Source organism: Dermacentor albipictus, unplaced genomic scaffold (assembly GCF_038994185.2).
Source record: "Dermacentor albipictus isolate Rhodes 1998 colony unplaced genomic scaffold, USDA_Dalb.pri_finalv2 scaffold_13, whole genome shotgun sequence".
Classification (NCBI taxonomy): Eukaryota; Metazoa; Arthropoda; class Arachnida; order Ixodida; family Ixodidae; genus Dermacentor; species Dermacentor albipictus.
This window is the reverse complement of record NW_027225567.1, coordinates 4,163,636-4,188,985: the sequence shown is the minus strand read 5'-3', so window position 1 is coordinate 4,188,985 and position 25,350 is coordinate 4,163,636. Positions and strand designations below refer to the sequence as shown.

At 43.1% G+C, this 25,350-nt stretch overlaps 1 protein-coding gene across 3 annotated transcripts in view; it reads right to left on the bottom strand.

Annotated features, from left to right (window-relative positions):
- Positions 1-16,709, bottom strand: part of LOC135912996 (receptor-type tyrosine-protein phosphatase F-like) — a 110,676-nt gene extending 93,967 nt beyond the window's left edge. The window contains exons 1-2 of one of the 3 annotated variants that reach the window (XM_065445606.2): positions 16,279-16,709; positions 5,955-6,113 (exon numbers count right to left, since the gene is read on the bottom strand). In XM_065445606.2, coding sequence (XP_065301678.1) covers positions 5,955-6,003 — 49 coding nt within the window. In that variant the 5' untranslated portion in view covers positions 6,004-6,113; positions 16,279-16,709. The remainder of the gene's footprint in view (positions 1-5,954; positions 6,114-16,278) is intronic. The other 2 variants (XM_065445604.1, XM_065445605.1) reach the window with 2 other exon arrangements.
- Between the last annotated feature and the right edge of the window lie 8,641 nt (positions 16,710-25,350).

Here is a 25,350-nt window from a genome sequence, read left to right as displayed (position 1 = left end):
CTACACTTATTTCTTCGATGCTTTCATTCGTTTTGTTGTCGGTTGGCTATACGTGATTTTGATCAACGAAATCGAGCACCTCAGTAAACCTTCTTTTCTTGTGTATAGACTTACGGCTCACGTAGTATTGCAAGGCTTTCTGGCCAAACCTAGTTACTGCTATGCGAGTAAAGCTAGAAAATAACAAAAAAAATTTAGGGAAGCCCGATGAAATGGTATAACTAATGGCATGGTGCATGTGGAAACGCTGACATCCTGTGCAAGCGCACCATTTTTAAATAATTGACAAGGAGCTCTACCCGGGATTATCCAAAGTAAGCTTTGCTGAAGAGTTGCTTCACTTGCACACACGAACGCACGGACACATACGCGCACACACGAGCACACGCAGATATACGCACATACACATACATGCATGAACGCATAAACACACAAGAAACAAACACAATAAAATAAACCTTCACTTCTAGGAAAAAGCCACGCATTATTTCCTCGGCCTTGTTAATAAGCCGTTTCTTAAACACTTACAAGTTTCCTTGAACACCTAGTAATGTAGTCGAAGACAGGTTTGTTATCATTACGTGCTTTCTTACAGGGTTTCACTCTTACAAATCCCTATTTCGTATTTATTCATCGATTGACCCCTTCACCTTCCATATCGAGCGTTTGAGTTTTACCTTTCGTCTCCGTATGTTTGTGCTTTTGCGCCTGAAACCCACGTAAATGTCGCGCGGAAAAGCCAGAACATGGATGATAAAGGTTGCCAATGCTAAACTTTGCCTTAACAAGAATTTGCTTCTTTTAACATCTATGCCACTATTCTGATACATCCGTGCAACACTCCACTATACTTTCAGGATCATCGGTGCTTGTTCGCCACGAAGTCAACTACGAAGGCCTCTTATGGTCCTCCACAGAATACTAGGTCTTTTTTCTTTATGCTGTTACCTCTCTGCGGGTTTTTCTCGTGCAATGCAGTGCGAACAGCACCGGGTGCCTCGTGAGCGACTGACGTTTTTGCCTGGAGCGTATATGTTGGTCAGTATGTAACGCCATTATAATTTCGAAAATTACTTACTTTCTTCATGATCATGAGCTTTGACAGCTCCGGGAATTCCATCTGATATCTTCAGCTAGAAAAATTCATGCTTTGTCGTTTATTTATTAGGCCCTTCGTTACCTACTGGTCACCCTGGTGCCTTACCTCGCACTTCAGTTGCTGCTTCTGAAATCAGCCTAGTTAAGGTTTCATTCATTACGTCATTGTTATTTTCGTCTTCCTGTTTCAAAGCTAGAGCATCGCACGCGTAATGCGAAGGCGTGGGATCGTCCCCCACCTTCGGCAAGTTGTTTTTTTGTCTACTTTCATTGCCATTAATTTATCATTTGATTTAATTCAATTAGTAAGTACAAGTAATTTCCCCTATGTTTTCCTTGGTGTCTTTGTTTGTTGGCTTCTCATGATATGACTAATAAAAATCGGGCCCCTCGGTTAACCACCTTTCTTCTTGTTCTAAAGCTGAACATTTAATTGCGATCACCAGCCTAAACTGATCTGCTTTTACCCTTACTGCGTCTTGGGTAGCCTGTTTCTTCTTGACAAGTTTTGCTCTTACTCTCTTCGAATTAAAAGCTATCCTAGACTTCACTACTCTACGATCACTGACTGCCCTGTACTCTACCTAACCATTCTACATCCTGCACTATGCTGGGATTGGCAGAGAGTATGAAGTCAATTTCATTTCTTTTTTCTCGATTATGGCTTTTACATGTCCACTTCCTGGTGCTCCGCTTCCTGAAGAAGGTATTCATTATTCGGAGTCTATTCCTTCTCGCGGATTTGAGAAAGATGGCTCCTCTATTATTCCTAGAATCGGTGCCGCAGTATCTAATTGCTTGTTCTCCAGCCTGTTTTTTCCCCACTTTTGCATTGAAGTCGCGCGTAGCTACAGTATACTGAGTTTGCACGTTTGTGATAGCTAGTTTAACGTCTTCATCAAACTGTTCTATTTCTTCATCAGCCCGCCGTAGTGGCGGACTGGCTGAGACGTTGCGCTATTAAGCCCGAAGGCACGGGATCGAATCCCTGCCGCGGCAGCCGCATTTCGGTGGGGGAGAAATGCAAAACCGTCCCGTGCTTTGGGTGCAAGAACCCCAGGTGGTCAAAATAATTACAGCATGTATCATAGTCATATCGTGGCTTTGTCCCGTAAAACATAAGAATTTGATTCAAATTTTGTTCGGCAAGCAAAACGCATTAGAAGTATCCGTAGCGATGATGGAGATTGAACCCCCTTTAAAATATCCTGAAGGCAACACAAATTGAAAGTAAGCAACGAAATGCTCTAAACCTGTTATAGAAGGATACATGTAAATTCAATATGATATAAATGTTAGCTAGAAAAGAGCATGAAACACACGTCAAGCTGCCGTTTGACTTAGTAACAAAATACTTGAACGCGACCCAAATAAAAAAATATTCTACAGATATATTATCCGATGCTATCCAAAATATTTTCGTTGGCATTAGGGTCACCTAGCGCGTTCAAACATTTAAGACGTGTTAGTGCACGCAGAATTAAGCCCGCGCTGTACCGTTAACATAGCCTGTACTCGTCCCTGCGGTAAGACCTGCAGATACCTTCTAAGCGATATAAAAATTAAAAACCCTGCAGTCGATTACGTGTAGGAAAGAAATCCAGTTTGACCTGCACTAGTTCTATCGTAAATTATGAACTGGAATGCCTGTTTTGTCACCGAATACATTGCTGAAACTAGACGGCCAATGATTTTTGGACAAATGGCTATCATACGGGCACGCACAACTAACTTCTTAAACTTCTTAAATGTTATTTCGGCACCGACATCATACCGTCTTTTAAAATTAAATGATGTGACCGCTTCTATGCCGCAGCATTGACTTTTATTTTCAATCCCTGTTTGTACGATGGAGTCTTTCCAATGGCGCGGAAGTAAGCTGTATAGTCGTACCCATTTATCAGGGAAGAGATACCTGTCTCACATCGAATTATCGGCCTTGTTCGGCGATTTCACGAAAATCTTTGTACCTATTGTCCACGAGTGTCTCTCTTGCCACGTGTCTAAACATATGTTGCCACAAGAAGATATATTTATGAGAGGAAGGTCTGTTGAACTGTGTTCTTACCGTAACTACAGTTCATCTATGGTTTCGTCTCACCGTCAAGTTGACACAATCTACTTCGAGCCTTCGATAAAGGGGACCACCCTCTGTTGGAGCTAAAGATGGTAAGTTATGGCATTTGTCAGATTGTTTCTAAATGGCTTTCTAGCTACTTCTTCTCGAAGAAAAAATTACGTTCTTTATGACAGTTTATGACAGTTTATGTTTGACCTGGACCCTAGTTTTCATCTTCAAGTTTACCTCAGAGTTCAGTTTTGCATGGGCCCGTTGCTGTTCCTGGTGTATATAACTGAATTTATAAGTTGAGTCCAATTTGGGAACCTTTGACTGCTTGCTCATCCTGTGAAATTGTTTATGAGTATGCCGTCTTTAGTAGACTGCAAAAAATTCCAAAGAACATTTTGAGTATTCTGAATTGGTGCTCTGAAACCATTTGTCCTTAGACAAACAAAACAAGAACGTTATTACTTTGCCGCGTCAGAAAGCGTCAATGCACTTCATTTATTCTTTGGACACAACGGAAGTTTCGAGAGTTGATGTGGTTCCGAATCTGGGCGTGCTAATTGACTGATAGCTTTCCTTCAAGCGGAATGCCGCGTCTTTTTCTTACACTTGTTTTAAACTCCTCGGTATTATATCTCGTCTAACGTGGCGTTTTCGGACACCTGATGCCTTACTCCTCCTTTATTGTTGGTTGATCAAACCTCTTCTGCGATTCAGATGTATTATTTGGAACAAGTTGGGAGTGGGATGTGATAAGCAACTAGAAGTATTACAGAAACGCCTTGTTTGAATTGCGTAGGATATGCGCTTTTAATCGTAAGGCGTCCTTTGACTGCTACTGATGTGTCAATGATTGGAAACTTTGCACGTTCAGCAACAGGAAGCAGTGTCGAGACTTTGTTTTTCTGCAGAAAATTAGTCAAGGAGGTATTGACTTTGCGGAATTGCGCGTTCTACCGAGACTGGCATAACATTTCCAGCCCTTTGCTTATCACAACCAAATGAAAGGCTTGCCTTGGTAACGAATACATATTTCTTTTTTAGCACCGCGGAGTTAAGGTTTCATTGATCGCCTAAGTGCCTAACGCTTACCACACATGCAGGGTGTCCCAACTATCATGCACCAAGAATTTAAAAGTATGAAAATGTCAAGTAGCTAGACAGAACCAAAGTAACGTTGTTTGCCGTCGTTTGGAGACGCCCAGCTGATTTTTGCATTCAACCTAATTGCATAATTAGTATTAATTATTCAATCAATTTCTCGAATATTATGATTAAATTAAAGTGTCGATGAGAAAATTGTAGAGCAACATGAAAGACTCTGGATACAACTTTCTGTTGCTAAATGCATGCTACATAAAAGTTTTTCTCCGTGCGTGAAATAAACCCGCGAATACACGCAAGATTGGCGCGCGACTGGCCGTTACAGGCACTTTGCGTGTATTCGCGGGCTTCTTTCATCACGCCCGGAGAAACATTTATGCATCACGTATTGGGCAACAAAAAGCTGTATCGCGAGTTTTTAGTATTGGTCTACAATTTTTTCATTCACCCTTTTCATGTAATTATGACGTTTGAGAAATTGATTAATTAAGACTAATTATGTACTCAGGCAGAATGCAAAAAAATCACCTGTGTATCTCCAAGCGACGGCAACGAACATCTCCTTGGTACTTTGCAGCTAAGCGGCGTTGGCATACTTTTAAATCTTGATGCATGGTATACATACGCGGTGTATGTATATATATTTAAGTATAGTCCCTTTGTGTAGATCTCTGTTATTGTTTATCGACATGTGGCTGACATGCGAGTGAACCATTTTTACTGAGAAACAATATAAACCTAGGGGTGCACGCGCGTGACCATCTTAATAGCGCGGATATGTGATTTCTTAAGCTAGCCCACTCAATCTGGGCTTTTGGCGGTTATGATCCGCTTGTAACCAAGTGAAACATAAATTGTGAGGTTTTACGCGCCCAAACCACTTTCTGATTATGAGGCATGCCGTAGTCGGGGACTCCGGAAATTTCGACCACCTGGGGTTCTTAACGCGCACCTAAATCTAAGTACACCAGTGTTTTCGCATTTCGCCCCCATCGAAATGCGGCCGCCGGGGCTGCCAATGTAAGCATCGTTTCAATTGTGATAACCGTTTACTACAATGTGTCGGCATTCAGTAAGATCAGTTTCAAGTTCGCTTCAAATGGGTTTCAGTTCGATTTCATTTTCCAGTGCTTAAGGTTTCGCGCAGATGTTGTCACGGATAACGTATTAAATCCATAAATTCCACTGGATAAAACAATAATTTCTGCCAGCGTGCGATTATACTAACTTTCAAACTCAAATCAAGTAGTTCTTATTCGCATCGAATAAGATGGGAGAATCGGATAGTCTATGTTTTCGAACATTTTTAAAGGATCTTTATAATTCTGCAGCCTCGAACGCGCGAGGTTTTCAGCGAGCAATCGCTTTATTAGGGCCAGTTTAGACACTCGCCGAGTGAGCGGAATAACCTGGATTATTTCACAAATCCCTCTTTCTATAGCAGCGGGACGTTTTACTGCAGGAGTTTTTTTTTTTTTAACTTGTTTCAGGGAGCAGTTACTGAGCTAGCCTCGGAGCTCAATTCGTGCATGACAGATTTAAAATGTCATTTTATAACTTCCTTGTTGACACGCGATTGTCTATAGGATACACATTTGACATGCAAACAGTTTCCTTGCTGCTGGAGTGGAGTATTGCAAAGATACAGCTACTCTGGTTGGCCACCACAAGGAACGCCTCTTACCTGTCAATGCTGCGCAAAGCAGTATGGCCGGGTGCATGCTGACAGGCATCTTGTGGATCCTTCCTGTCCCTGTCCGAGAGAGAACGTTCTGTGCTCTGGCAACGTTTGCCGGAAACGAGCACGGTGCTGCCACTGGCTCACTGAACTACGGCTTCACCGCTTGGAATGAGAAAGCGGGGCGGTTTTAGAAAGAACAAAATAAATAAAGAAAGAAAGAAAGAAAGAAATGAAGAAAAAGAAAGAAAGAAAGAAAGAAAGAAAGAAAGAAAAAAAGAAAGAAAGAAAGAAAGAAAGAAAGAAAGAAAGAAAGAAAGAAAGAAAGAAAGAAAGAAAGAAAGAAAGAAAGAAAGATTTCTTTCTTCTGTATCTTTACAGAAACGGTGACAAGAGCAAAAGGCATCGAGGCCCGACAGAGGCTCCTACTCCGTTAAAATTTTCGCAAAAGCGAATAGCTTACACGCAACACAAAAGTAAACACAACACCTTCGTTTGAAGATACTATAACAGGAAAAAATGGCGTTCTTAACTAGCATATCACAATGACAAGTAACTATTAGAAGTGAAAGTATTCGTTGTTTATACCTACACTCAATATAAACATATCAAAATAAATTACGAATAGTCAATGTAATATCCAGCACGAAATTAATACTACGTAACATTATAAAGATTTCAGGCCATTAAACATCGTGAAGAACTTGTATAAAATATAAGTATCAAGGACAGCAATTAACGAACTAGTAATTGCAGCACACTTCGAATGTATAATGATAATTAAAAACAGTCAGGTATATACGATTTCATTTTCAATTACGAAGAACTTGAAAGATTTCTTAGTAAGCATATTGCATTCCGTAGTTAAGAGACAAAGCCGGCAATATAATTACTAATATGGATGAGATAGTTCAAGTGGCTGAGGAGTTCTATAGAGATTTATACAGTACCAGTGCCACCCACGACGATAATGGAAGGGAAAATAGTCTAGAGGAATTCGAAATCCCAAAGGTAACGCCGGAAGAAGTAAAGAACGCCTTGGGAGATATGCAAAGGGGGAAGGCAGCTCGGGAGGATCAGATAACAGCAGATTTGTTGAAGGATGGTGGACAGATTGTTCTAGAGAAACTGGCCACGCTGTATACGCAATGCCTCATGACATCGAGCGTACCGGATTCTTGGAAGAACGCTAACATAATCCTAATTCATAAGAAAGGAGACGCCAAAGACGTGAAAAATTATAGACCGATCAGCTTACTGTCCGTTGCCTACAAACTATTTACTAAGGTAATCGCAAATAGAATCAGGAATACCTTAGACTCTTGTCAAGCAAAGGACCAGGCAGGATTCCGTAAAGGCTACTCAACAATAGATCATATTCACACTATCAATCAGGTGATACAGAAATGTGCGGAATATAACCAACCCTTATTTATAGCTTTCATTGATTACGAGAAAGCGTTTGATTCTGTCGAAACCTCAGCAGTCATGGAGGCATTACGGAATCAGGGTGTAGACGAGCCGTATGTAAAAATACTGAAAGATATCTATAGCGGCTCCACAGCCACCGTAGTCCTCCATAATGTAAGCAACAAAATCCCGATAAAGAAAGGCGTCAGGCAGGGAGATACGATCTCTCCAATGCTATTCACGGCATGTTTACAGGAGGTATTCAGAGACCTGGATTGGGAAGAATTGGGGATAAAAGTTAATGGGGAATACCTTAGTAACTTGCGATTCGCTGATGATATTGCCTTGCTTAGTAACTCAGGGGACCAATTGCAATGCATCCTCACTGACCTGGAAAGGCAAAGCAGAACAGTGGGTCTAAAAATTAATCTGCAGAAAACTAAAATAATGTTTAACGCTCTCGGAAGAGAACAGCAATTTACAATAGGCAGCGAGGCACTGGAAGTCGTAAGGGAATACACCTACTTGGGGTAGGTAGTGACGGCGGATCCGGACCATGAGACGGAAATAATCAGCAGAATAAGAATGGGCTGGGGTGCGTTTGGCAGGCATTCTCAGATCATGAACAGCAGGTTGCCATTATCCCTCAAGAGAAAAGTATATAATAGCTGTGTCTGACCAGTACTCACCTACGGGGCAGAAACCTGGAGGCTTACGAAAAGAGTTCTACTCAAATTGAGGACGCCGCAACGAGCTATGGAAAGAAGAATGATAGGTGTAACGTTAAGGGATAAGAAAAGAGCAGATTGGGTCAGGGAACAAACGCGAGTTAATGACATCTTAGTTGAAATCAAGAAAAAGAAATGGGCATGGGCAGGACATGTAATGAGGAGGGAAGATAACCGATGGTCATTAAGGGTTACGGACTGGATCCCAAGGGAAGGGAAGCGTAGCAGGGGGCGGCAGAAAGTTAGGTGGGCGGATGAGATTAAGAAGTTTGCAGGGACGGCATGGCCACAATTAGTTCATGACCGGGGTTGTTGGAGATATATGGGAGAGGCCTTTGCCCTGCAGAGGGCGTAACCAGGCTGATGATGATGATGATGATTCCGTAGTTCCTAGACGATTCAACAATGCAGAGATTTGACAAGTTACATGTTGTCTGCCATAATTCGTTCTTGTCCGCGTAACTCGAATAGCTTTCCTACGTAGTGGGTGCAGATTTTGCGATTGTGACCCATATACATCAAAAATTTCATTAGTTTTTATATATTGTAATAACTTATAACAGTAAATTTGAGAGGCCTTTATTAGTTCATATTTGATAAACAATGGCTCCGTGTCCAAGTGTTTCGGCCTTGCTCGATAATTTTCTAAAACTCTCAGCACTCTCTTTCGTAATATTAGTTTCTTTTGTAATAATAAGTTTCTTGTAATTCAGTGTATATGTGGTGCCACATAGTAATATACAATAGGAAAGGCTACAGTAAGATAATGAATAATATAGGACACTTCTTAACCAAGCAGGTATAATGTGAATTATGTTAAAGAAACATACTGTAATTTTGCTAAGCTCAGCTGTAAGGTAACAACATGGGTATTCCATGATAAGTCTTCTCTGAACCACAGACGAAGAAACTTGTGAGCTTGTACCTGTTCCAGTTCAGCCCCACGGAATTTAACTAATTTTATAATGACGCGGTTTGTTAATTGTCGCAACTTCATTTTGTTAACATTTAACTGTAGCTTATTGATGGGTAACCTATTCGATAGCCGATCTAAATATGTATTAATTGAACTTTGCAACTCTGTCACCGATCTGTCCGCAAAAACATATTAGTATCATCGCGTACATTATTAATCTTTGGAAAAATGGAATTAAAGCAAGATCATCACTATAAAGGTTATACAATAACGGACCTAATATGGACCCTTAGGGTACACCCATTTTTAATTTTTAATTTGGTGACATTACCCTATTGACTGAAACATATTGGTATCTATTGGTAAGGTAGCTTTGTAATAATTGTAGTGCAATACCGCGTATTCCGTAATCATCTAGCTTATTTAAAAGCTCATCATGATTCACCGAATCAAAACCTTTCCTTAAATCTATAAATAGCCCAATAGCGTATAGCTTTTGTTAAACGTTTTCTATGATTGCATGTTTAGCATTCAGTAGTGCCTGCTCACAAGATCTTTTCCGAAAAGCGTACTGCGCATCACACATAATATTGTATTTAGCCGCGAAGCCTGCAATGCGGTTATTTATGACTGTTTCAAAAACTTTCGATAACAAGGGAAGTACTGAGAATATTGGTCGAAAATTATGGACACTGATCTGTTCCCTCTTTATGAATTGGGCGTACGCTAGCTATGTTAAGCGCATCGGGAAGCATATCACATTGAAACATTAAGTTATCAATGTACCTAGACAGTAATACAAATTATGTCAGCTACATGTTTGACTGGAACTGGGAGGATTTCATCAGTACCAGAAGCAGCATCATTTTTAACATTTCTGGTTATTTTGACCACTTCATGCATTGTTGTAGGCAATAAAACAAGTGAATTCGCAATCAGAATCAGAATCGGTTTTTATTGAGATTAGAAACATTGCAAGATGTTAATATAATCGAGGGTTCAACTAAAGTTCGTCTGGTCAGTCATGCAAATGAAGGGAATCACGGTCACTGACCAAGTCTGATGAGATATTGTCATCCTGTCGGCCACAAGACGTCCGTAGTGTCGACCAAGACGTCCGTAGTGATGAGACCACGATGCACTAAAAAAGAATTACGGACGATCCACCGTGAACTAACCCACAACGGCTACCCTAGTAGTTTCGTATGCAGGACCGGGAAACGGATATTACAGCCAAGCTCGGAGAACAACACTACAATCCGTGCACGTGCAGCCATCCCTTACGTGCAAGGAATCAGCGGGGCACTGTCACGCGTATTTTCAAAATACAACTTGCGCATTGCCAACATCCCGACCAGCAAGCTCCGGAACCAACTAATGAATGTGAAAGACAGGTTACCTGTTGATTCATTCGCAGGAGTTGTGTATAAGATACCATGCACTGATTGCCACAAAGTATATATTGGTGAAACAGGGAAGCTCTCCAGACGCCTCAAGGAACATAAACGTGACGTAAGAAATAATAGTCACACGACGAACGGCATTGCCGAACATGCGCAGGAGCATAATCACAAGATTGATTGGGACAATGCCACTGTTGTTGCCAAAGAAAAGAACGTGTCATCCCGAGGGCTGCTAGAATCTCTAATCATTCAATCGACGCCAGCTACGATGAACCGGACTCCAGGGACTATGCCTGCCATTTACGCACATTCGTTACGTCACGTGCTGGCTATAAAAGTGACGACGATTTCCTGTCCAACTAAGTGAACAAGGAACCCGTACGCGGTTCCGAAATGTCAGACTATTCATGAGATTTAGTCAGTGACCGTGATTCCCTTCAAAATGTTAATATACAGAAAAAGGTCCCGAAGTCTAAGACTGTAATGGGACCTCCTTTACAAAGTGAACGTAATAAAACAACACTCACAGCAATTTCAGCAAATCGTTAACATTGAACAATTACAGGTTTTAGTATGAATAGAATGATTGAAGAATTACATGTGTATAAATGTCATGAAAAAAAGCACGGTAACATAATGTCGTTGACAACTAATAAGTAACACGGTAGGTGACGTGACGAACACAGTATAATTTGCTAACTCGAACGTATATGTAAGGCAGAAACAGAAACCTAATGGTATGGCAATGAAAATGAAATGATGGCACCCTGAAAGAATGGTGAGTATGAACTAGGCATCAGTATTCGACATAACGTAATGTTTAATTATTTCTTGAATTCATGAATTTTAAGTGTTTCTATATCTAATGGTAGTGTGTTCCAGAATGTGGTAGATGAAAAATGGACGCTCTGCTTGCCATAATTAGTGCGTATTTTGGGTAAAATGAAGTTCCCATTTATTGCAAACCTGGTAATATTAGTTTTTATTATAGAAGATTGTGGTATCAAGCTATCGCATCGTGTGTAATTTATTTGACGGAACGAAAAGGTACCTAGGTTATATTTAACGAGTTATGTGACTGAAAGAATGTGATTACATCGTAAGATATATGAGGCGTTGTTGTTACATGGGCTAAATGTAATTATCCTAATAGCCTGATTCTGTGGGATTTGCAATGAATTGAGTGGGTTACGTAAGTGTTTCCCCAGCAAGTAACGCAGTAGTTAATGAGGTAATGAGTAAATGAAAAGTATAATAATAGTAATATTTGATGATTACATATGTTCCGTGATTTGAGAAGTAGCCTAATCACGTAGGTAATTTTCTGTTTTAGTTTGGTTGTGTTTAATAAATTTCAGATTTCTGTCTACGTCTATGCCATGAAAAACTTGCAGGGATAGGACTTGCGCCCAGAAAAATAGAAAGAATGGAGTGAAGTGTTCGTTGGTGGGAAGTGAATACAACAGGTTTTGTTTTCGACGGGTTTATCTGTAGCTGGTTAGTATGGCACCACTCCAGCAGAGTGTGTAAATCGCCATTAAGGTTAGATACTAAGGTTGTAAGACATTTGTCGGAGTTAATGATAGTAGTATCATCTTCATAAAGTATAAATTTCGAAGAAGAGAGGCAGTTATGCAGATCATTGACGTATAATAAATATAAAAGCGGACTCAATATGGAACCCTGGGGCACGCCAGTATTAGGGAACATGGTTTTAGAATCAACGCCTGAAACAGTTACTTCCTGCATTCTGTCTGTCAATAATTTTGTAGTAACAAAAATGCTGGGCCGGTAATTCCTAATGATTCAAGCTTAAGAAATAAGATGTGAGGATTGATTTTCTCAAACGCTTTGCTTAAATTAACAAATACTGAAGCTGCATAATTGCCTTCATCGATAGCGAGATTTAGTTGATCGGTTAGAGCAACAAGAGCAAGTGCGGTCGAGTAACCCGAGTAATGATACGTCTTTCTTTCCGTGTTAGCAGTGTTTGATAGATTAACAAGTATTATATATTCTCCCCTACGTATAAATTGAGCATTTAGTACTGTAGCAGCTCTTCGTCAGTAAAAGTAACCTGAACTGTCGTTACATTTATGGTGTCGATTGTTTTTTCCTATTATTTATATCATTCCCAGCCTGCCAGACCTTCCTAAAATTATCTGAAATCCGAGTAAACAAATGTTCGTAATACTGTAGTTTTGCACGTTTTAAATCGATATTAACTTATTTCGATAGTCTTTCAATAAACCAAGTTTAGTCAGTTCTCTACTTTCAATGAAGGTGTGGTATAATTTGTTTTTCGTCTTCATTCTGCGCAAAAGCACAGCAGTAACTGCACGGTTTTCTAGTTTTGGTTTCCTGAGTGAGTGAGTGAGTGAGTGAGTGAGTGAGTGAGTGAGTGAGTGAGTGAGTGAGTGAGTGAGTGAGTGAGTGAGTGAGTGAGTGAGTGAGTGAGTGAGTGAGTGAGTGAGTGAGTGAGTGAGTGAGTGAGTGAGTGAGTGAGTGAGTGAGTGAGTGAGTGAGTGAGTGAGTGAGTGAGAGTGAGTGAGTGAGTGAGTGAGTGAGTGAGTGAGTGAGTGAGTGAGTGAGTGAGTGAGTGAGTGAGTGAGTGAGTGAGTGAGTGAGTGAGTGAGTGAGTGAGAGTGAGTGAGTCAGTGAGTCAGTGAGTGAGTGAGTGAGTGAGTGAGTGAGTGAGTGAGTGAGTGAGTGAGTGAGTGAGTGAGTGAGTGAGTGAGTGAGTGAGTGAGTGAGTGAGAAAACTTTACTTCGAATCCGAACGATTCGCGTCCGGCGAGTTAGTGGGCTGGGGCACCCGCCGAGGTTACGGCCAAAGGTTCTTGCCTCTCGGCAGCTTCCTTGGCCCGCTGGACTGCCCAGAGTTGGTCTTCCAGGTTCGAGCTGAGCAGCGCGGCGTGCCATCACGCGCGCGAAGGCTGTCGACGGAGGCTGCGCTCGCATTGTCCTGTATTAGTTCCTGGCATTCCCATAGCATGTGTTCTAGCGTGGCTCTGGTGCCACACACTTTGCATCTATCTGCTGTGTATATGTCTGGATAAATAGCGAGCATTAGTATCGGGCTCTTGTATGATTTGGTTTGTAGTTTTCCCCACTGGACAGCTTGCAATCTGGTGAGTTGTGGATGGGGTGGTGGATAAGTGCATCTTTGCATCCTGTAATGGTTGGTGATGTCGTTAAACCTGGTCATTCTATCTTCCCATTCCCATATTTCGTAGGGCCCTGTCGAGGGGTCTACGTTCGTCGCAGCTCGGAAAGTCATTCCTCGAGCTACGTTGTGTGCCGCCGCGTTAGGGTTGTCCTCTCCCGTTGAGTCGGTGGTGTGGGCTGGTATCCATAGGTTTTGAACGCATCTGTCTTCACTTGTTGGTTTGCCTTTTTGGATATGTTTAGCGCCTCAGCTGAGATCCGGCCGTTCGCGAAGTTGCGTATTGCCGTCTGGGAATCGCTGATTATATAGTATGCTTTGCTTTGTGCTATGGCTAACGCTATAGCTGCTTCCTCCGCCGTTTCGATGCGTGTCGTGTTTATAGTCAAGCTTGTGCAGCATTGTCTGTTGTGGTTAAATACTGCTGCGACAAAGCTGCGTTTGTGTTTGTAACGTGCAGGCGTCTACAAAGACCGCGTCCTTGTTCCTTCCGTAGTTCTTCGCCATGTTCCTTGCCCTGTTTTTCCTCCTGCCCTCGTGGTGTACAGGATGCATATTCTTGGGTAAGGGGGGTACGATGAGTTTGGCCATTATTTCCTTGGGTATATCCCGTTTGTCTCCGTGTTGGGTGTGTTAGCGGATCCCTAATTTATCTAGGATGTGTCTGCCCGCCATCGTCGTCCTACTGTATTTAAGAGGAAACGTCAGGTTGTAGCAATATCTAAACTCTAATAAAAATAACTGTATGCTTTATTTGGGTATGTAGTTGTCATCACCAATTCCCAGTTTACCTTTTCAATAAGTGAGCAGAACGTTTCTGGTGACTGAGAATTGACACTCTGATAAGTCGAAGCAGATAGCTTGCTGTCTTTAGCTTTTACTACCGGCAGGAAACAGAAGAATTGCAGATGATCACTGATATCTAGCGTCAGCCGACCAGCAGCAGCGTCCTGGTAGAACATGTTTGCGATACAAACATTTAGTAACGTTGCACTATCTGCCGTGATCCGCGTCGATAAGTGAATAAGGTTTTCACATGCGTATGATTTGATTATATTTTTGAATTCACTTGTGCATGCGTCGTTTCCAAGCATGTTAATATTCACATGACCAGTAATAAAAACGATAGCACCACAATTACCTAAATAAATTAAGATATTTTATACAAGATTAAGAAGATGTCTCTTGCTGCCGCAGGGCGGCCTGTAGATAACACAGAAGTACTGTCATTTTGTACGAATAACAAGACATTCTACATTTTCACTCATGGCGGTATAATCACGTAATACTTCATACAGGATATACCTTTTGATATTTATGGCAAGACAGTAGCCGCGACTACTGCTTCTTATTAGTCCTTTATACGTATACCCATCAAATGGTGGTGGGCTATCCCGTTCGGTAAACCACGTTTCTGAGAAACATAGAACGTCAAATTTGCATTTGATGTCTTCAAGCGCCTGTTGCACTTTTTCCCGCTTGTTTCTCATACTTCGTGCATTCAGGCGAAACACGGATATCCATTTTTTATAAGTTATATCGCCATAATACGCATTAAAACAGTCATAATCATGATAAGATTAGACATTATGGCTAAGTGCCACCATGTGTGCAGCTACACTACTAACACATGAACTGAATGTACAGACGTCGGGCAGAACGATCCTTAATAATGTGTTTAAAAAGCGCAAGAAAAGTAAGAAAAGTAAGGAGACGCATCAAACAGTACTTCAAGTCCTCGAAATCGCGCTCACTTCTGATAACCACTGCACGTTCACCATTTGTTCTTCGCACCGACACCTTACCATTCGTGTGCCGGACAAACGCATATCCAGCGCTCCGTGCCCAGTCCTTAGTTGTAAGCAGAAGTTCACAGAAAAGTCAATTCATATTCTCACAGATCTACACATTGCCACTTTATTTCATTCTTTTTTGTTTGCAAGCAAGGAATCACGCTGCTCTTGTCTTCTAAAGCGAATTACGATCCCGCGCGTCTTTCCCGGCTTCGCTGCAAGTCTGTGCACAGCGATGACTTCTTCCTCTGTTATGTGTGGTTGGCGAATCGTATCGGCAATATGATTCACCTTATCGATCAAATTTTCATTTTCTGTTTCCTGAATGACATGTATGTCGATGTTTTGGCGAGGGCTGCGCCTTCCAAAGTTGTCAACGTCTAGTCTGAGGTGACCCATTTCTTGAAGGCTAGTGTTTTCAAGGATTCCAACACGTTTTTCCAATTCTTCAGTTGATTTTTCTTGAGCAAATAGTCGCCTTTGAAGCTAGACAAATTTATCTGAGAGCCCCTGAACGCGTTCTTCGTTGGACTGAATTTTTCCGGGTGTGCTAAGAAGGGAATCACGCTTGGTTTCAATTGCACACATTCGCTGACACAACTCTTTTTCGTACCTGGAACTCTCTATAGCTGCTCCGTTTTTGTTATTGCCTCCTTTACAAGTGTCACATTTCCATTTTTTTCTGGCGCCGTCACGTCTAGAGCCAAGCAGCTCCTCGTTGACTCCCGAACATTCACCGAAATGAAATCTAAACTTACAATCCATTCAGGTTATGAAAAGCCCATTTTCAGGGAGCTCCAGTGTGCATACACAACACCACGACATAGCAATGCTTTCACCAGTTCAAGTCACTCCATGCAAGACCTATGGCAGCAGCAGCAGCGATAGACAGATCGCAAGAAAAGGTAACCAACCTGTAAAGGCAGCAAGAAGACTTCACACGACCTGTCTCCCGCTTCTGCCGTTGACGCCAAATGCCAAGCAACACCCGATTCGGCGTTTTGCTGGCCGCTCTGTCGCTTGAGTCGGCTGATACAGTGGGCGATCGGGTTGGCGAGATCAGCGTTTCAATCGTAGTGAAAGGGTAGCTACACGGCCCTGAAGGCGGTTACGGCAGGTAGGGCAGCGCAGAGTGAGGCTTCTCCAGCAAGCAGGAAGGAAAAGCTGGACAGCTGCAAAGGCAGTAAGAAGAGTGCAGACGACGTGTCTCCCGCCGCTGTCGCTGCCACCAAAAGAGGAGGATACCGAAACCATACGTTTGACGGTCGCCGGCGGAGCGGTGGAAGCGGAGAAGGCGACGAGAGGACAAGTGGCGCGGCCACAGACATTAGATAAGGTGACGCTCCCAGCAGCTCACTTGAAAAACGATGCTTCGCTCCGTGTACGACTCGCACGTTCAAAAAGGAAGATAAAAAGACCGGCTTCAACATATGCGGCAGCTCAGTCGCTTGGCTGCGTGCACTTTCACATGCCCTTACTTGCGGGAAAGGAAATGCATAGCTACTCCACTTATCACCCAGAGCGGCGTCTGCAGCATATGAATCGTCGAGCCAAATCAAAGGGCCCAGAAACGCATAGGGAGCTGCCGCAGGCGCTTTTCTTCGCTTTCGCAACGCTTTTCTTTCCTCTTTTTTTTTCCTTCTGCTATGCGTATTTATACCACAAATTGACTAAATAACCAGGGGCCGAATTCACTAAGGGTTTTATTCCCAAGAACGTTTTACGACTGGTCGGCGGCCTTCGGTAAATTCTATTTATTTATTTATTTATTTATTTATTTACCCTCAAGGCCAATGACATTACAGAGGGGTGTGGGAACAAAATACAATCATCAAGAGAACAAGGTACAGTGAGTTTCAATAACAATTTCACACAGGCATGAACTTAAACAATGGTGGTTAGTGCCTCGCGAAAACGTTGGTTATCAATGACTGATGCAATGTCAGCAGGAAGGTATTTATAAGATATGACGGATCCTAGTGGAACGTTGTTCAAAAGATAAATAGCAGGACTGCTAGCGTTTCAGGCGACACGCATAATCTTACATTTTGTACGTTTAGTTCCATTCGCTATGTTTTACACCATTTAGATACAGCAACTATGAGACACTATGCTCGCTGTCGCTCTTGAAAGGTTTCCATCGCTACGAACTGTACTAGCGTAAGACCGTTTAGTGAATACGACTGCAAGTTACTGGGGAGAGCGGTAACTGGATGCTAAGAACTACTGGACAACGACACGAACAAGGATAAACATGGTCCTTGTTTTTATTGTCGTTCAGTAGTTCTTTTGCATCGCGCTACCGCTCTCCTCAGTAATCACGACATATGAACTAGCTTAAACCGCTACCTTTTTGCGAATAATCAACTTGGAAATTGCACTTTTATTAGACTGCTGTTTCGTCGAGAGTATATTTGAGAATTACGATAACAACGTTAATTACGTTGTCCTCCTTTTCTTCTTTATAAATGAGTCGATTAATACAATCGTGTCACTTATTAGACAGTTCGAAACTTCACTGCTACGAACATTAGAAGGAGAAATTTATTATATTATCAGACATTAACACACTGTTTGTGGTTGGATGGATTTATTCATTGAAACGATTAGTATACAGACGCTTTGCAGCGTTGCCGTATTGGTTCTGTCATCTTTCGACACGTTACCACACCTCTATTCCTCATATTATCAACCATCTATTGACCTGCTCTTCTCTATTAGCTTCATGCACGACTGATGGCTGTGCTGCAAACGGCGCTCCGGTGACGTCAGTCGGGGGACCCGTCTTTGTCGTCTGCTGCACCCCGGCTATAGAAGAGCTTCGTTTTCATGCATCTTCTCGCGCTCTCATTGCGGCTCGCGTAGCAAGCTAGGCGCTCTCCAATTACTCTCTGTATTTTTTTTTATAGTTTTAGTTCTATACATGACAGCATTAGGAGGACAACAAACGTTGTATATTCAATGTAGCTTCTGCAACCCCACCCGATGTGGTAGAACAGGGCCTATGGCGTTGCGCTGCAAATCTCGAAATCGAGCTTAGCAGTCTCGAAGTCGAGGGCTTTACTTATAGTTGCTTTTTGGTTGGGCTCAACATGCCAATCGCGCAGACAGCAAATTTAGAAGTTAATCTGGTTTTGTCCCGGAAACACTCAGTCGTTTTGTGCTCCGATGTAAGCAAAGTGAGCCGAGGGTTTTTCGTCATTCGCTAAAGGCCCTGAACGAAATTTGTTTCTCCGCAAAAACCTTCAAATTTTGGTGCTTCCCACAACATGATGAGACATATATGCCAACAATGCCAAGAAGACTTTCACTTTATTGTCGGGACTGTAAGTGCTTTCTACTACAGTTACACAGACGTGTAAGCTCTTGCTAGTTATCTACTCTTGTTATTAATATAGGCTTTGTCAGAAGTGAAAATTTCGTTAAGAAGCAACCGATTCGTGTGGCGGGGTGAAAGGCATACTCAGCGCCACCCCAGTACTCCTCCCAACTACTGGTAACTGACTTAGGTGTAGGGAATGTTTTTTTTTTTTTTTGCAGCTGAGAAATTAAATTTAGTAGTGCAAATCTGTTTTGGCGGAGAAACATTTATTTATGCTCGCAGGTTATAACTGTTTGTCGCAATCTGCACGAACTAAAGATGTGCGCCCGCGCAACAAATGAACGAACATTGGGCCGTATAACGTAAAACCATTCCAATATGTTTCTATTCCAATCTCCTGACGTCAAATTTGCGTAACCACCGACGCGAGCGCCGGGCGGTCACCCGCAGGGTTGTCTGAACACACCAATAAAACGCTCTCTTTGTTCATAGGAGGTCACTTTTGATTGCTTGGAAAACGAATAACATTGCCTACACTGGCCTATACTGAGCGTCTTGTCGTATCTAATTGGCTGACAAGAGGCGAGGAGAACGCTCAAGTGGAGAGGGATTCGATGGTGCAGAGCCAGTGCACAGAAAATGATAACCGGATAAGAGGGTGATGCCGGCGTCTGCGATTGCTCGGCTTCACTTAGCTTAGCTTGGGGTGGCTGGTCGAAAATCGCGGCGGCATACAACGGAAGCTTAAGAATGACCCTAAAACGGACTCTCAGCAAAGAATAGTTGGCAGAATGAGGTGGTAAACGTGCCGAAAGTGCTCGAAAGCGTTACACGGCCACGCAGGATGTTTTACTATGCGCAAATACACCCATGCTCTCCTGCAGGTGCGAGTAGCCAGCGCCTGAGCGATCGGCGGCAGCCATCTTTATATTCCTTTCGGAACGGGGCAGCCTGCGGCTATTCAGAAGAAAATTCAGTTTTGTTCGGCATAATGATGCATCTTTAATGCGTACACGTCACTTTGACACGGTGAGTTTTGTGGATTTGTGACGTCGCGTGACAGTAAGGTGAAGTGGAGGTGGTCGAAAAAAGTTTTTGACCAATCATGAAGGGCTGATAGCAGAATTGGAATAGAAAACTTTGGAATAGTTTTACGTTATAGCGTCCATTTTCACTAGTTTATGGCCCGTCGGCAGAGACAGTATGTCGTCACAAGTTACCCTTTCTCTGTATGATACTACATTGAGCTCTATATGCGCATTATGATCGTCTCTGCTTCTGTTTGTTTAGCAGAATAAATGATTTGACTCTTGTAGTGAAATCAACCACGCGCACTCAGAAGACCCACAACAGCACACAGTTAGCCGAGTACCCTATAATTGAGATTGCAAAATTCACAATTTGTGCATTATTATACAGAAGTTACGATGTTTCCTTTGTAACAGTACCCATTGTATCGTACCAACCCGTGTTTGTACGTAGATTTTAAGTAATATTTAGAAATAGTCATATTAAAGTAAAACGACGGTTCCTTCGGAGATATACCGAGTGTGGTGGCGACCATGGGGTGACGGGTGATGCGTACTAATTAGTGGCTAATTAACAAAAATTCCTAAATAATCTTTATACTATTAGTTTTAGTGGGCTCACCGTAATTGGGAAATTGAAGCAAGCTCTCCCCGTACAAGCCATATCAAAATTTGGACCTGGAAAAATGCGATGACCGGCGGAATTGTGGAACGATAAAATTCGGCTACCACAGTGTGCCAAACCGAAAGTAGGAGGCCGCAGCGAGCAAGCCGTGCCTCTCGAGTCGATGTTCGGCTTACGTCGCCCAGCAGTGGGCAGCGAGCGCTCTGCGACAGCGAGTCTGTGTAGCCGAAGATAAGAAAAAGGCCTGGTATGTGAAGCGAAGCTTTAGTGAGGTGGTTAATTAGGTGCTACTCAACTGACGGCGATGGGCGTATTTACTCTTATCCTATGCAAAGCGCAACCTCAGGCAGTGTTCATGTTTATGCACCAAAGAGGTCACAAGTTTACTCCCGTGCGATATTTATATTTGTGCACTAAAATGCTCTCAAGCTACGCCCAAAATTACAACACCAAATCAGGCGGACGCAGTGTCAGACGTCTACGCAGTGATCTCACAAGGCAGAACGTGAAATATGGTGCTTGTGGAGGTAACGCTGTCAATTACAGGTGTATGCACAAAGCAGTCAGACACATATGTATCTTTGTTCATAAGTTTTATACATCTCTTGTCTCAGACACATATACCCATTCTGTATGGATGGCCAAGAATGTGCACTCACTGTATGGCACAAAGCGGATGGCTTAATAAAAATTTATGCAGATCCCCCGCACTGTGGGAATCAATGCAAGCGAAGTTTTCTGTGCTGTTGGTGTTGATTGACGACAATTGGAGGTGACGTTGACGGCATACGAGGGTCGTGAGTTGATGTTAAATGTTGCCTTGTGGCCACCACTTGCGTTTGTCTACATAGTACACAGATGACACAGCGAGACGCATTTGCTCGAGGCGTTTTTGTGTGCCATTGTTCGTAGCCTGCCAGAAGGTTAATGCTCTCATTGCCTCACACGGCGGTATTACGGTGGTATTTCTTCTCGAAGTTTGTAGGAAGTCCATCACTTGGACCCATAAACGGCAATGAAGTTTCTTCCTCCTCCTGCTGAGTCTATCGAGTGGGTATTCACTTGCGTGCAGTGTTTCGGCGATGAATTGCAACCTACCTTCACTGTTGTCATACAGGTTTTCTCTGCATAGCACCTCCTCGTCAGCACCGTGCGGTGGAGACGTGCGTTTAAACTCTACACAAAGCCTCCACTGTGCTTTCGCAACGTCGCACACAAGCTTCCGCCCAACTTGTTTCTTGAAGCGTTCATAGTTCCTTCCGTCCCGAAGCCGCAGTGCGGCTGCCATACAAATGAGCACGATTGTGATAACGCATTCTTAATATAGAGATATCTGCAAATCTGACGCTGCAGGGCATATCTGGAGTCATTCACTCCGCAAAGGCAGGTGGGCTTCAATAGAGATGAAAATATTGCGGCATGTTTCTGAGGCTTCGATGGTCGCAAAACGTAATATTGCCAATGTGACACTGTCCGTACCGTCACTTGTCCACGACTATCCAAAGCTACCTGGCCAACATTTCGTTGACCTCGTCCTAGCCATGCCGTCGGGCAGCGTTTACCATTCAGGGCCAAAGTTTAACTTCTCCTGAGAAGTGGTACGGGAGGTTAACGTTTGTGGCCTGGCATTATCCAATTAATAGAGTGGTGAATTATTCAGAGGCAAGATCCAAACAAAGGACAAAAGAAAATATTTCAATACGGGAAATCGACACGGACCACAGCTGTTATTTTAAGCGCAGTCACTCAAGCAATTTCGCAATTCAAAAGCAAATCATGTAACGTACAGATGTCAGCCGCTGCAGCATCCACTGCCCAGTCATGTGATTCGTAAAGCGACACTCGAAGTCAAAGCATACATGAATGGCAGCTGGCGGTGAGCGGTGTCACGACGCGACGTTGGCGAAAGTTTCCCAGGAGCTGGCTCAGCGATCTGCTTGCACCACAGAAGAAGGCAGCCTAGTGTCGTCATCAGCCTACTCTTACAACGCTCCCGACGCGTCGGGTTCTCTACATCCGCCACGCTGACGCGCAAATCCTGCATGCACGCCCGCACCGATTGCCGTCGCGGTTTGGATTCCCTTGGCGGTCACCTTCAGCGACGGACAATTCAATCATACAAAACACGACAGCCCGTACACTCGCACACCGAGTACCTTGGGCATTCAGAGGATCAGGTTCAGTATAAACCGTACAAACACGTAGAAAAAGAAATGCAAGTATGTTTGCACAACCACCGCTAAAGAAAGGATGTTTACAGGATGTTTGTAGCATTTTACAGCGCAGCTGTTCGCCTCTAGTCAGTCGGGATTTTTCGCTCACAGAAAAACAAACGGCAGCTGAAAGGCTTTGTGTTTGAGTTTCTGCGTAACAGAATTATGTTTTTCATATATTCGAATTACGATCCGATGTTGCCATGTCTGCAGGTTGCACGTAAGTGGTATTTTACGGGTTTTCTGGGGCATTTTCCTGGAGAAATTCAATTAGCTCAATAAAGCACTTGCGCTGTATAGGCTGCGGGCCTACAAGAATGAGGAGGTATGATGTGCGCTAACGGCTCCGCCACCTATTCGAATAATAATCCGAAGCTACCACGTCTGCAGTTTGTGTGTAAGTCGTACTTTACGCCTTTTTCTGACGCATTTTATTTGTAAACATTCGTTCAGTTCAATAATGCACTTGCGCTTAGCGGAGGGCCTAGAAGGCTGAGGATGTATGCCGCACTTCCGGACACGTGCGTGCGGGCGTGACGTATACGTTGTTTGCAGGTGTAATTTTTTTTCCCAGGAAGGCGCGATTTTATGACAGGTTCGTGTGATGACTTTTGAATGCGTAACGTCTGGTACCTATAACAGTCTTACAGACCTCGAGCAACATTAAAGTACTGGGCAAAGCCACTGAAGCACCTTTTCTAAAGGACTTAATTGGCTTGCCCGTTGAACCGAGTATCTCAGATTCCACTCCACAGAAACTCGCAAGGCACACCACTCCTACCACCATTGATACCCACCGGAAAGAAATCTAACAGCCTAGGGCAATGAGCAGGAACAAATAGTACAAGGAATCCGCTATTTTTAAAGTTATTAACGCCTTGATTATTGCGCGGACTAAATGCAGTACCTCTTTACGGCGTTCAAAACCAACTCTAGCGAAGCTTTAAGGTATATTGAGCATGCTTCCCGCACCTTCTTGCCTCGGTGGGGTTCCATCTACAATAACAGGACAGCTGGACATATATATTTTTAAAAGAGGAAACTTGAGCTCGAGGGCTCCTAAGTCGATGGGAAAGGAGAAATAACTTTTTCTCGCCAAGTTATGCACCAAATTTGATTAGCTTTGTTGCATTTAAAAGAGAATGTTGATAACATTTTTTAATCAGTACGTCAATTTTTTAATAAAGATTGTTGAAATCATAAATTTACGCAGAACGAAGCTATCAAGCGTATAACTCTGTAACTCAGCAATGAAAAAAGAAAGATATCGCAATTCTGTAAATTTAATGTAATAGCACATCTAAATCGGGCAAGATTGATGCATTATACATGGCGCTCAAGCAGAACACCAATGTCCGATGATGTGACGTAGGCCACTTTCCGTGCCCAATGAACACTACAGAAATAGTGAACGCTGGCGTTTAGCATTGCGAGGATATGGCGCAATGTTGACAGCATTGACTCATCCAGACAGTTAGCATCTCATATTCTTCACGAAGTTCACCGTCTGCAAGACTGCCGTCATTGCTACAGCCGTAATGGTTACCTCACAGACCGGCACAAGTGTAGGGAATGCGGTGGATGCGCTTCCCGACATCCTGATCCACAGAAATCCCAAAAATGCAGTAGAAATGTTCAAACCACAAGATGAAGCGACACGTGCACTAGCTGGCAGTCAGTTAGGCTGCTGGGCGATTTCTACTGTGTAGAGGAGGTCGCCGGTGAGTTTTACGGTGTACCATATAGGGTATACCCTGGTTATAAAAAAAAACATATTCCAAAACATCACTTTATTTCCACTTTACTAATTAAATGCATTTTAGACTTACTTGTACCGTATTGTTGTCCAACTACATTCATATTAGGTGCGAGGGGACAAATCCGCACAAGAACTCTCTATGCAGCGTAGAAGGTGGCCGATTGCTTATTCTTCGTCGCAATATGGACAATATACGCTGTGAAGGCCACTCGGGCAAGTCCTCCAGCAGCGCGCAGCTGACTGCATCAGGCGACCAGAAGCCGACTAAACAGGTCCTCGTTGCAGAACCTTGCCAGGCATAATAGTCTTGACTCTCAAAATTCCGCCATACTCTCAAAGTCCCCACTACGGCATTCTGAGCGAATCAGAGAAGCCGTAGCAGCAATGTGGTTCAATCAGAGCTGACGACATGGCGAATCTGACAAAGTGAAGGACTTCACAACGTCTAGAGTGCCACCTTAGTATCATTATAAATGCTGAGGACGGCTTCGCTTCAATATCGGTATCTACTTGTGATCTTGCCGCCCTTTCGACCTCTATAATAAATATAAACGCACAACCGATAACAAGATCGAGCCACTGTCTTCGAGCACAGCATGCCCATGCTCTAACCACTAGGCCAATATCGCACTGATATTTGTCTTGTGCCAAAGCCGACTATCGCTTTAAGACCTTTTGCGCGTGTGTGTTCTTTCCTAGTTACAGATCCTGATTTTAGACACCATGCTGGATTGCACCTCCCGTCTTCGACGTCGGCCAAGATTGCCTAGCACTTTTCTCGTCGCAGCTAGCGTTACTTAGGAACGGCAAGGCCTATTCAAACTGGTCGCGAAGCTTCGGGCGAAAAGTGGTCCAGAACAATTGTCACCGATACCAGCAAGGGCGGTTATGGGAGTAGCGATTGTAGCGGGCCTTGGTGAATGGAGAAGAAATAGTCTTGAAAAAAAATTGGTTTTTTATTGCGACAGAAATAATATGGACACCCCACATGACTGTCTGCCGTCGCCGTCGCCGTGAGGTAAGGTATAAAGTCAAAGGG